The sequence below is a fragment of the Eulemur rufifrons genome, chromosome 19 (genome assembly GCF_041146395.1).
Source record: "Eulemur rufifrons isolate Redbay chromosome 19, OSU_ERuf_1, whole genome shotgun sequence".
In the NCBI taxonomy this organism is placed as follows: Eukaryota; Metazoa; Chordata; class Mammalia; order Primates; family Lemuridae; genus Eulemur; species Eulemur rufifrons.
In genome coordinates, this window is record NC_091001.1 from 34,050,184 (window position 1) to 34,063,115 (window position 12,932).

General features: G+C 38.6%; 1 protein-coding gene across 5 annotated transcripts in view; it reads right to left on the bottom strand.

Moving 5' to 3' along the window:
• Positions 1-12,729, bottom strand: part of RGPD4 (RANBP2 like and GRIP domain containing 4) — a 61,995-nt gene extending 49,266 nt beyond the window's left edge. For 4 of the 5 annotated variants that reach the window (XM_069494752.1, XM_069494751.1, XM_069494750.1 and 1 more), the window contains exons 1-4: positions 12,618-12,729; positions 3,142-3,209; positions 1,469-1,580; positions 855-1,007 (exon numbers count right to left, since the gene is read on the bottom strand). In XM_069494752.1, the coding sequence (XP_069350853.1) occupies positions 855-1,007; positions 1,469-1,580; positions 3,142-3,209; positions 12,618-12,689 (405 nt within the window). In that variant the 5' untranslated portion in view covers positions 12,690-12,729. The remainder of the gene's footprint in view (positions 1-854; positions 1,008-1,468; positions 1,581-3,141; positions 3,210-12,617) is intronic. The other variant, XM_069494754.1, reaches the window with a different exon arrangement.
• Positions 12,730-12,932: the final 203 nt, after the last annotated feature.

Below are 12,932 nucleotides of genomic sequence, written 5' to 3' on the forward strand. Positions count from 1 at the left end.
TCAACTTGTGTAATAATTAGGGAAAACTGTAAGGTATACAGGACATTTCTGTACAATCTCTGCAATTTCCTATGAAAAAAATCTGTAATTATTTCAAAATAAAAAATTCTATCAGAAACATGTATTATATAATGTGGGTGAGAGGGCCACTGAAGATAATACATATTTATAATTCATTTATTATTACATATACATAATAATGCATTAACAATTGTTATATAAATACTGTATAACAATATACATTTTAAATGTATTTGTCAAACACATTTGAAAGACTTTTTCCAAAGCAGAAAGTTAATGAGTAAACTACATTTTACTCAAAGGAATAACAATCAGGACCAGTTAATATATTAGCAAGAACTTCCTATCATTTTCAGTAATTACCTCTAACATACTAGAAAAATCATCTTGTATATCTTGCTTGAAAATCTCACTATCCCATAAGACAATCCTTTCCATTTTTAGACAATAGTTATTAGAAAACTCTTCTTTATAATAATCCTAAATTTGTCATCCTTTAGGTAATTTTAACCTAACGAAGCAAAAATTTTATACAAGAGTTTAATTTAAATCTTAACTCCACCATTAGCTACTACTAAACTGTAAAATCCCTAAAATATTAAATATTCCAAAAGGGTAAATGAGATATCACTTGTAAAGCTTAACAGTGCCCAATAAGACAGCAGATGCTCAGAAAGGTTTTAATGATTTTTGTAAAAAAAAAAAAAAAAAAAATTTTAAAGGAAATACTCCAGTTTAAGGGTCACAACTGTAAAGTAATTTAAGCTCCAAATACTAGAAATGGTTGTCTTAAGTTTTCTCCTTTTATATGTTTTATTAGGTTTGTTTTTTACCTTTAGTTTATAAATTGCTGGACTTCCTGGAAAAAGTTTAGCTGCTCTTTCAACCCAATATTTTGCTCGTCCATCAGTAACATCATTTTTACAAAGCAATTCTGCAATCTTCAACACTAGATCTTTCTGTGTTGGGTTTAATTCCACCGAACGCTGATACCAGAAAAGAAATAAAAAATTAGCAAATAATAAATTGTACATATATGTAAGTATATATACTCATACAAAGGTTAAAAAATTATCATTGTGCCCATTACAAACTCTATCCTAGATGACAACATATTGTGTCAAAGTTGTTAAAATTAAAGTGTCTTGGAATTTTCTGGAAATGAATCAAATTAAAAATTATGTTTTATTAGGCAAATGCAAAACACACACATACACGAACACTAGTTTTGACCATGTTAGACTTTAAAAGTTATAGGTGTTAAATTATAGTATACTTTGGGCCAAATAATTTTAAATTTGTTCCAAGCTGTTGCTTAATAGTACTATGGTACCAATGCTTGTTTTCATGACATCTATAAAATATATCTAACTTATTCATTACATAAATTACTCTGGGCACTATGTGTTTGGCTGTGCAAAGGCTGTATTTCAATCCTATAATTTACCTTATAACATTCAACAGCTTTGTCTGTGTTTTCTTCCACTTCATAAAGAAGACCCAGAAATCTGTGAGCTTTGGGATCCCTCTCTTGCACATTAATATATGCAGATATGTATCTGTTTTAAAATAATACAAAAGGAAATAATCCTTCAATTATTAAACTTAAAACTATTTAAATGCTAACTGAAGAGTACATCTTAAACCAAAGCAACCAGTTATTTATACTTGTTATTGAATTGACTACCACCATTTACTTAAACTGGAACATGGACATAACTCAAAAGCATTTATAGAAAAAAATGGATAATATTAATACTTAAAACACACACACACACATATAATGGACAATATATTCATTTTACCATTAAATGCCACATTTACCAAATGTTTTTTCCAGTGGTATCCACACATAAGAAATGAACACATAAATTGCTTTTCTTCCTGATCACATTTTGGTAAAACACTAAAGAGTTTTGCATTTAAATTAGAAAAGTGATTACAGTAAACATTTTTAAAGTTATCATACCGTAAAATGCTAAAGAGTGACATTTCCCAAACAACAGAAAAGAGAATATTTTATCCTTTAAACAATAAAATAATTTCTAATAACACTGTACCCAGCTAAAATTGAACATAAGAAAAATAAATTACTAACTACACTATAGGTGAGTAAATACATGTAATTTCCACTTCTTAAATCAAGTAACAACTAAAAATAAGTGAATATCCTCTAGGTTCAGTGGCAGTGTTATCTATCGTAAGAGAAATTAGACCAAAGACCAAAACTATAGGAGAAAAGTCTCACATTAACAAGGAACAAGGGTTAACAGCCCCAGTGCTGCCAGTTATATAAAGTACCACTAAATAAAGTCCATTTTCCTATCTTATCTTTCTGGCAATGTCTGTAACACCTTAACTGCCATGTGCGTTGTATTTAACTCATGCTAATTTTAAGCCCAGGACCCATGAAGCATATGTAACTCACATGTCTTTTACCTTGGGAGCCTCGTGAACTACTTTTTAAGTAATGTATAACTCACATACAGAAAACAATAAAAAATAACAAATTTTTCATTAAATTAGAAAGGATCGTTTTATTTTCAAAGTTTTTATTCTATTTTCATAATAAAACACTGTGGCCCCAAGAAAACCATTTTTTTTTCTAGTGTGGTAGTCAATGTGTTAATAGCCCACCTTCCTCCCAATTTCCTGCTGTAAGCCATGCCAAGTAAGAAACTCAGAATCACCAAGTTTCTTAGCCCTAGGAGTCAAAGTCTCAGAGTGTCACATATTAAGTCAATTGAAGAGGTTTTACACAAGCTATTCTCCTGCCTAGTAATCACAGTTTAATTTTGTATTCACTGCTATTTTCCAGCTGATTAAAGATATAGGCATGGTCGTCTTCTAACCCAGGACAATTTTTAGACAAAGTGTTTTAAGCCAAACAATTTCTTGCACTAGGAATAAACAAGCAGAAGCATGCAGAAAATACTCATCCTAGGATCAATCTCAGTAGAATCTAGGCTGGTCCTTAACATCAATCTCAGAGTGATGAATCCCTTATTTCAGGGTACACTTAGGAAGAATTACTAAAGAACGTATTTTTATCTATTTCAAAGAACATGAGGAAAGGCACTGATTTTAGAAAACTAATGCTTGTTCATGGTTTGTACTTACTTTTTAGCGAGCTCATATTCTTTAGCTTCGTAATACAGCTTCGCAAAATAAAATCCTTTCATTGACTTCTAAAAAAAAAAAAGTTATTTTACTTTTCACACAGAAATACTTTGTAACTTTGTTCAAAAGGAATAAAAATTTATCCTAACAAAGCTGTTAAAATATTTTATTTTTGTTAACTTAAAAGGTGAAAAATTGGCCAGGCGCGGTGGCTCACGCCTGTAATCCTACCACTCTGGGAGTCTGAGGCGGGAGGATCGCTCGAGGAGACCAGCCTGAGCAAGAGTGAGACCCCGTCTCTACTAAAAATAGAAAGAAATGATTCGGACAGCTAAAAATATATACAGAAAAAATTAGCCAGGCATGGTGGCGCATGCCTGTAGTCCCAGCTACTCAGGAGGCTGAGGCAGGAGGATTGCTTGAGCCCAGGAGTATGAGGTTGCTGTGAGCTAGGCTGACACCACTGCACTCTAGCCGGGCAACAGAGCAAGACTCCATCTCAACAAAACAAAACAAAACAAAAAAAAAAAAAAAAAAAGAAAGTGACAAATTTAAAAATTGTCTAGAAAAATGCATATATATTCTGAAAGTCATGATTCCATGTTTTATAATTCCTATCATAAAACAAAAAATAAATTCAACAATAGCAAGACAAGCAGACAACTGATGTTAAGAATTTATATCAGCCTTGAAAATCTTAGAAACCATGTGGTACCTCTCTCTCACTCTACAAACAGGTAAACAGAAAACAGCTTCTCTGGGTGGGGAGAGGTATACCAGAAACCTCTCTTCTCCTTCCATGTGTAAGCCCAGAATAAGCAAGTACTTCAAACCTGTTAGGGCACTGAGGATTCCCTGGGTCCATGTACTGTTCTCTCTACAGATCAAATCTGTTTTTTACATACACATACACACACACACACACACACACACTTTTTTTATATATATTTATTTTGATTGACAGGGTCTCACTCTGTTGCCCAGGATGAATCGCATGGGCCTGATCATAGCTCACTGCAACCTCAAACTTCTGTGCTCAAAAGCGATCCCCCTGCCTCAGCCTCCTAAGTAGCTGGGATTACAGATGTATGCCACCACACCTGGTTAATTTTTTCTATTTTTAGTGGAGACAGGGTCTCATTCTTGCTCTGGCTGGTCTCGAACTCCTGAGCTCAAGCAATCCTCCCACTTCGGCCTCCCAGAGTGGTAGGATTACAGGCGTGAGCCACCATGCCCCACCAAACACCTTATTTTTGAAGACTATACAAAGAAAAATTAAAATACTGAGTAAGAAAAGTAGTCTACTGAGGAGCATGTTTTCTAATGTATGTTTTTGAATAGGTATATATGAAAATGCTAATTACTTCTGAATTATAGAATTATGTTATATTTAAGGATTTTTTTTCTAGTTTTCAAATTTCCTGTAACAAACTCCCATTATCTACAACAGGTATTGACACAATATGATTCTGTCCAGTGTTCCAAATGTCAAATGAAGTAGTTCAATGAAGGCAGTAAAATCGTGGAATAACTATGATTCTTCTTTACCAAATTAGAGAAGAAAAGTGCTTTATCTAAATTTCTAGTTAATTTTTAAGGGCAATATATGCATTTTCTAAAGTAAGTAAAGACTGATGTTATTAAAATTAATCAGCGATAGGGTTAAAATCCCAAAAAGAACATACTCATTGAAGTGAGATATTACACTTAAGTACAAACCTGAAGTCTGCAAGCTCTGGCATCCATTTGAATTCTTTTCACCTTTCTACCAGATCTTTTCTTAAGACCCACAAAATTTCACCAAGCACTGGGTTGTTTTTTGTTTTGTTTTGTTTTTTTCAAGAGATGGGGTCTCGCCATTGCTCAAGCTGGTCTCAAACTCCTGATCTCAAATGATCCTCCCACCTCAGCCGCCTAGAGTGCTAGTATTACAGGCATGAGCCATCATGCCAGGGCTCCCACCAAGCACTGTTAAAGGCACTGAGGGAGGAATCAGCAGTAAACAAAAAGCCCCTGTCTTCATGAAGCCTGTACTTAGTAGCAGTGACAAGCAAATAGATATTTATTAGGGAGCATGAAAGGGGTACTATTTTATAGTATCCCACCAATTATTTACAGTATTTCATATTTTAACAAATCTAAAATCAGTATTCATCTCACAAATCACAGGTATTCTAACAATTTGGCAGTGTTTCTTCTTAGTTGGTAATGATGATGGGGTGCAAACAATGGCATCTTAGATTCTATAAAAGAGACACAGAGTTGTCAGGGAGGGTTCTCTTTGAGGGGAATATGATCAGAAACCTGAATACACTGAAGAAGTGGTTATCCAAGTCAGACTAGACAGCAGATGAACTATAATAATTTAACTAGTCCCCACTGTTTACTATATAATTTGTTTCAATTTTTCCTTCTTATGAAACCTGCAGAAAACATTCTTAAGTCACACCATCTTTGTGAAACGCTGTTCCCACGAATTCCAAGATACCATGCTGTCCATACTTTCACTTCTACATTATTGGCTGTTTCTTCTCCAGCTCCTTCACAGGCTCTTCTCTTCACATCAACTTCCCCAGGAATTGGTCCTAATCCCCCTTCCTCTCAGTAAATCATATCTATGACATACACTGAATCTCACCTATGACTACTGACTGTATGTTGACTCTCAAATATTTATCTGTAGATCTCACCTCTCATGAACTCTAAACTCATGTCCAAGATATCATCAATAAGACCTATCAGTTCTACCTTCTATTAATATGTTACCTCAATCCATCTACTTCTCTACATCTCCACTGCTACTACCAAAGTCCATTCAATATTTTCAGACCACAGGTACTATAGGTAAAACCGAGGATGGCAAAACCACCTGTAAGAGGGTACTACTGTACCAGAAATAAAAAATCAGAAAAGGAAATTAAGAAAGCAAACCCATGTTGTTTGTTTGACGGGCAACTGCATATATAGAAATAGTTCCTCAAATCTATGTATATTTCAATAGCACAAGAACAGGACATACGGAAATGCCAACAGTAACCATCTCAAGATTTTGAGTCATCTGTATTTTTCAAATCTTCAAAAATGGAAAGCAATTCCATTTACAATAGCATCTACAAAAATAAAATACCTGGGAATAAATTTAACCAAGGAGGTGAAAGTCCTGTATGCTGAAAATTACAAAACGATGCTCAAAGAAATTAAAGACCTAAATAAATGGAAAGGTATCTGTGTTCATGGATGGGAAGATCTAATATTGTCAAGATATCAATATTATCCAAAGCAATCTATACGTTCAATGCAATCCTTATCAAAATTCTCATGGCCTTTTTTTGAAAAATGAAAAAGCCAGTCCTCAAATACAAATGGGTGTGCAAGGGGCCCCAAACAGTCACTCTTGAAAAATAACAAAGTTGGAGGAATCCACACTTGCCAATTTCAAAACTTACTACAAAGCTACAGCAATCAAACCAGTGTAGTACTGGCATAAGGACAGACATACAGACCAATGATACAGAATTCAGAGTTTAGAAATAAACCCATAAATCTAAGGCCAGTTGATTTTTGGCAAGGGTCTTAAGTCCGTTCAATAGGGAAAAAACAATCCCTTCAAAGATGGTGAAGACAGAACTAGATTTCCACATGTGAAAGAATAAAGCTGGATCCCTACTGCATACATGCCACATACAAAAAATTACCTCCAAATGGATCAACTTAAACATAAGGGCTAAAAACCATAAAACTCTTAGAAGAAAACATAGGAGTAACTCTCCATGACCTGGGATTTTATCTCAATAAAATTGTTTTTTTAAAAACTCTAACTTTATGTCAAAATAGTGACACTTAGAAAACTATTCCAAGTTTGGTATGTTGGTATTTTGCCTGTACATCCTTAACAAGATATATTCTGAACCTGAAGAACTACCACCAATCTTAAACTTCATTTAGTATTTTTATCAAAGACTTGAGAAAATAGGTCAAAAAGAATTGAACTGCAATTAACCAGAAATACTTTTAAAAACCAAAGAATACACAATACACAGAGTCTCCTCCCTCCACTGAATTCATAAATTTAAATATATAGGAGGAAGTACGTGACGAAAATTTCACAATAGTCAAGATGGCACAAAAAGTAACAGAGTTTCTCACAATGTCAACAAACAATAAAAAATAAATTCTGTTACCTACTTTGCATCAAACTATCTTATTTAAAGAGGACTATCTTAAGATTAAAAAGCTATTAAAGACTAATATGTAGAAGCATTGAATTTTGGGGAAACCTGATCATCTCCTGCCTCCAACCTGTTTATTTTACAAGGGAACTGAATCCCAAGGAGTAAGTGCCTTGTTTAAGGATACATAGCTAGGAAGGAGCAGAGCCAATGTTATGTCTTGACTCAGTCATTGCTTCTTTCCATGACACCAGATGCCACTATAAGCAAATGCCTGAATTCATTTAAGCTGCTAAGTATGAAGAACTGACATGGGGCTGAAAATAAGAACAGTCAGACACTGAGAGATGCCACACTCTCCCCATCTTGCATAGTCAGCTGACTTCTCTTCCTCCTCCTCCTACTCCTGCACCCCCTCCAAAAAAGCTGCAGCAAATGAGTTTGTTCTCTGTATAAACTGGCTCCAAATCTGTGTGGAGTCCCAACAAGGGTAAGGGCAGGAATTATACAGACTATGCAAAGCCTATAGATATTCAACCATGAGTTCCCCTATCCCCTTCCCCTGGAAGATAAGGGTAAAGAAATCTCTCAAAAAGTAGAACAGGCTGGATGCAGTGGCTCACACCTATAATCCTAGCACTCTGGGAGAGGCTGAGGCAGGAGGCTCCCTTGAGCCCAGGAGTTTAAGGTTGCAGTGAGCTATGATGACACCACTGCACTCTAGCCAGGGTGAGAGAGTGAGACGCTATCTCAAAAATAAAAATTAGGACAAACAGAGGAAAACAAGAATAAGAGAGAAAACTTTGGAGGATGAAACCAGAAAGTCCAACTTTCAGGTAAAAGAAACATCAGAAAGATAACAAAAAAAAAAAAAAAAAAAAAAAAAAAGGAGAGAGAAAATGGTCAAAGAATACAAGAAATGTTACAGAACTGAAAAAAATGAGTTTCCTAATTAAAGGGAACCTTCCAAAAAAACCTTTAAATTACCAAGAATAAGAACCACATCAGACTTCTAACAGGAAAACTACTGGAAAATGGAGAAATGATATCAAAATTGAGGAAAAAATTATTTCAGACCCAGAATCTGACAGTCAAACTATTAACCAAATCGAGTAAAAAAGTTTTTCAGACATACAATATTTTAAAGAATAAAAAAAAAATCTCATCCATTCCTTCTCAAAGCAAATGAGACTGTGCCACATCAAAACAAAGTAAATCAAGAGGACATGAGATACAAGAAACAGATGGTCTAACACAGAAAAGAGATGAAGGGAATTTTAAAGTTAATGATAAAGGGAAGTCCCAGGAGTACAACTGTGTAGCAAAGAGAAAAAGAAACCAGTTCAGGTTGGAGCAGTAAGTCGTAAGCACGCTCCAAGTATGAAGATGCTTTTTCAAAAATCAGTTGCAATTGATGGGATTATGTAACCTGTTTGACCACACTTTAGAGTTTCAATTGCTGAGTCTGAGTAAAGAATTAGTAATATACCATAAATAAGCAAACCAAAAAACAAAGCAATTATTAAATCCAGGAAAATAAAACTACACAACAAAGGCCACAAATGCAAAAATATTTACCTTATTATAATTATATAAATGCTAAATATTCATTTAACCAAAAATTCCAGTAAGAGTCCCGGGAAAATGAGGGGGAAACAAGTATCTGGGGACAGAGTTCTGGAGGAGCACAGTAGAAAGCCAGCAGAAAGTATCTAAAATGGGAGAGAGAATCAAGAAATAAAAGTATATATGTATGTTACTCAGAAGTATAAAATATAAATATAAATAGTAGAACAACCAACCAAGTGCTTTCAAAGCCAGGCATAGTGAGTGGTGCGCACTTGTAGTCCGGCTACTCAGAGAGAGACAGCAGGAGAATCGCTTAAGCCCAGGAGTTCAAGATCAGCCTGAGCAACATAGGAACACCCCCATCTCTAAAGTGTGCATATATATATGTATATATATATATATATATAAAATAAAAGCTGTCAAGAAGCCTCTGAGGTGTGGGAATCAGTTGCAGAATGAGAGGCCAACTAGACAGAATCTAGAAAAACTAAAGATAAGCCATCTGGAAAAAGAAAAATTATAGAAAGAATTATTATTTTCAACAAGGGCAAAAGCAGACATAAAGGAGTAGGAAAAGGGCAAAACGAAGGAGATGAACAAATGAAAGCATAATGAAAGACTGGAAGTTATGAGATTACAGACACATCAACCTACTCCACAACCAAGACATTCTAGAAAGCATGGTCAGTTCACAGATGGCCAGCCCCTGCCAAATTGGGAGAGAAATAAATAGTAATTTTTTTCTTTTCTTCACAGCCACTGCCTCTGCCCCCTCCACTATCTCCCTTCCAAGTTACCCAATGCATCCTGTTTTGGCATTTCACTCAAATCTAATTTTATAGAATAGCTTCCCATGTTCCAAACTTACTAATTTATATTCCACTGAAATCCCCAGGTTCTAAGGTAAATGATTTCAACTTAATACTTTTTAAGTGTAAGAGAGAGGTGGCCATAACAACCAATTCTTAAAATTTTGCCCCCACTATTTTATTTGATGGAAAAGTTATGTAGTTGAAAGAACATTCTAACTTCTGTAAAGACCAGTGGTTTTGTTTTTTTTTTGTTTTTTTTTGTTGAGACAGAGTCTCACTTTGTTGCCCAGGCTAGGGTGAGTGCCGTGGCGTCAGCTTAGCTCACAGCAACCTCAGACTCCTCGGCTTAAGCGATCCTACTGCCTCAGCCTCCCGAGTAGCTGGGACTACAGGCATGCGCCACTATGCCCGGCTAATTTTTTCTATATAGATTTTTAGTTGTTCATATAATGTTTCTATTTTTAGTAGAGACGGGGTCTCGCTCTTGCTCAGGCTGGTCTCGAACTCCTGACCTCGAGCGATCCACCCGCCTCGGCCTCCCAGAGTGCTAGGATTACAGGCGTGAGCCACCGCGCCCGGCCAAGACCAGTGGTTTTTAATCTTTTGGAAGCTAAGGTCCCTACCAAGAATCTCATGAAGGCTCTAAACTAGCTTTAAAAGAAAAATACAAAGTCATGTCAATTTCAGGAAGAGTTAGAGAAACCTTCACTACGGTTGTTTTAGACTCTATCACCACATTCATATTTATGGCTATGCCAGCAGTTTGAAATTAAAATCTGTATGTAGATATCTATTCCTCTTCTCTGGAGAAATAGGCTGGTGTAACCTGTCTCACTGTTCCCAAGAGAAACTATAACAGACCCATTGACAAAGTCCTGCCCAGCTACCTGACCATGGACAAGAATCTTTAATCTCAGCATATCTCAATATCCACAGGGTTGTTGTGAGCACAAAATAAGATAACCTAGGCCTACTTATGGTAAAAGACACAATTACGTTGTTTTTATAATCATGACTATCCACGAGTTTCCTTTTATATTTATTTTTTTTTGAGACAGAGTCTCACTCTGTTGCCCCGGCTAGAGTGCTGTGGTGTCAGCCTAGCTCACAGCAACCTCAAACTCCTGATCTCAAGCGATCCTCCTGCCTCAACCTCCGGAGTAGCTGGGACTACAGACACACGCAACCATGCCCGGCTAATTTTTTCTTTTTTTTTTTTTTGAGACAGAGTCTCACTCTCTTGCCCAGGCTAGAGTGAGTGCCGTGGCGTCAGCCTAGCTCACAGCAACCTCAAACTCCTGAGCTCAAGCGATCCTCCTGTCTCAGCCTCCCGAGTAGCTGGGACTACAGGCATGCGCCACCATGCCCGGCTAATTTTTTCTATATATATTTTTAGCTGTCCATATAATTTCTTTCTATTTTTAGTAGAGATGGGGTCTCGCTCTTGCTCAGGCTGGTCTCGAACTCCTGAGCTCAAATGATCCGCCCACCTCGGCCTCCCAGAGTGCTAGGATTACAGGCGTGAGCCACCGCGCCCGGCCCCGGCTAATTTTTTCTATATATTTTTAGTTGTCCAGCTAATTTCTTTCTATTTTTTTTTTTTTTTTTTTTTTTTTAGCAGAGACGGGGTCTTGCTCTTGCTCAGGCTGGTTTCGAACTCCTGAGCTCAAATAATCCTCCTGCCTCGGCCTCCCAGAGTACTAGAACTACAGGCGTGAGTCACCGCGCCGGGCCTATATTTAATTCCTTTTAGATCTTTATCCTCATAGGCCCTTCCCCAGAACAGACCTTGAACAAATGCCCTTTTAACATCAACAAGAAAAATAATGAATTGCAGCTAACATATATGTAGGGCTTACTATGTGTCAAGCACTGCCCTGAATGTTTAACATGGATCATCCTTTCAAACCCCATCAATGTTACAACTCGATTTTATTGATGAAAAGTCTAATGTGCGTCAAATCCCACTTTATAAACGACAGAGTTGTGATTATTCAACCTCTAGCAACCTGACTCAAAATCCTGTACACATTCACCCTTAACAGCTCTTCCATCACTCTCTACGGCCAATTGCTAAAATCTTGTTGAATCCAAAACACATCTAGCACATTATTTTACCTTTAAAGAGGAAAAATGCCCTAAGATCACGTTGTGAAAAAGGTTAAAAATTCTAAGCCATAGTAACAATGGTCTGTAAGAAATTTAAACTTTCCGACATTCCGGTTTTTCGGTTTTTGTTGTTGTTGTTTGTTCGTTTTCGGGCAAATAAAATCAGCTTCCAAAGAGTTGTGGGAGTGAAACAGAGGAGTATGAGTAGTGGAGCCGGACCCTTATAAAGACCCAGCAACAGACACCTCAAAACAACAGGAGTTCCCATGTCATTTGCCCTGTCAGGCCATTGCAAATGTGGCCATCGCCGCCTGGATGCCTACGGTATCACCCGTCACAGCGGCAAAAGCCCTCCCCAGGACTGCGTCAGTCCCGGCTGGGTTCCACCAAGCCGAGCAGTTGCGACCTCCGCCGCACCAGTAACAGTCTGGCAGATACAAAGAACCCTCCCGGATACGGTAACCGGGGCGCCCACCGGAGGCTAGTAGGCGTCCAAGCCCCCGGGACTAGGCCATGCAGGCCTGACGCGGCGCGCGAGCCGCCAAGAAAGCCCGCGCCAGGGTGGGCCCGCGAATGAAGACAGTAGAGAGCAGGCCAGGAGGAAGAGGAAGCGCCCGCCCCAACGGCCGCCCTCCTGTCGCGGTCCCCCCACCCCTCCCCCGCCCGCTCGCTAGCGCCACGCTGCCCACGGATCGCGCGAGCCGGCCGGCGCCTCAACGGAACGCGCCAAGGAGCAGCGGCCGTCAGGAGCCATGACACCGGCGCCTCGCGCGGCCGGGCCAAGGCGAGGCCACCGGTCTCCCCGGGACCTGCTCACCTCTCGGGGCGACGGGGCGGAGCCCTGCACCGAGGCGATGTACCGCTCCACATCGGCCTTGCTGCGCCTCATCGCGCCGCTGACCTGGCTCCACTGGCGCTGGAGGCCAGCGCTCGGCCCGGCAGCAGTCGCCGTCTCTAGGAGCAAAGCGCCCGAAAGCCCGTGACGCAGCGCCGTCGCGGGCGAAGGGGGCCTCACGACTTGCTTGCGTATTGCGTCAGCACTGTGCGCCACGCTGGCGACGGCGGCGCTCTCTCCGCGCACAGAACGCCCAGTCGGCCCCGCCCTGTGCGCGGTCCCTCCAGGCTCTGGTCA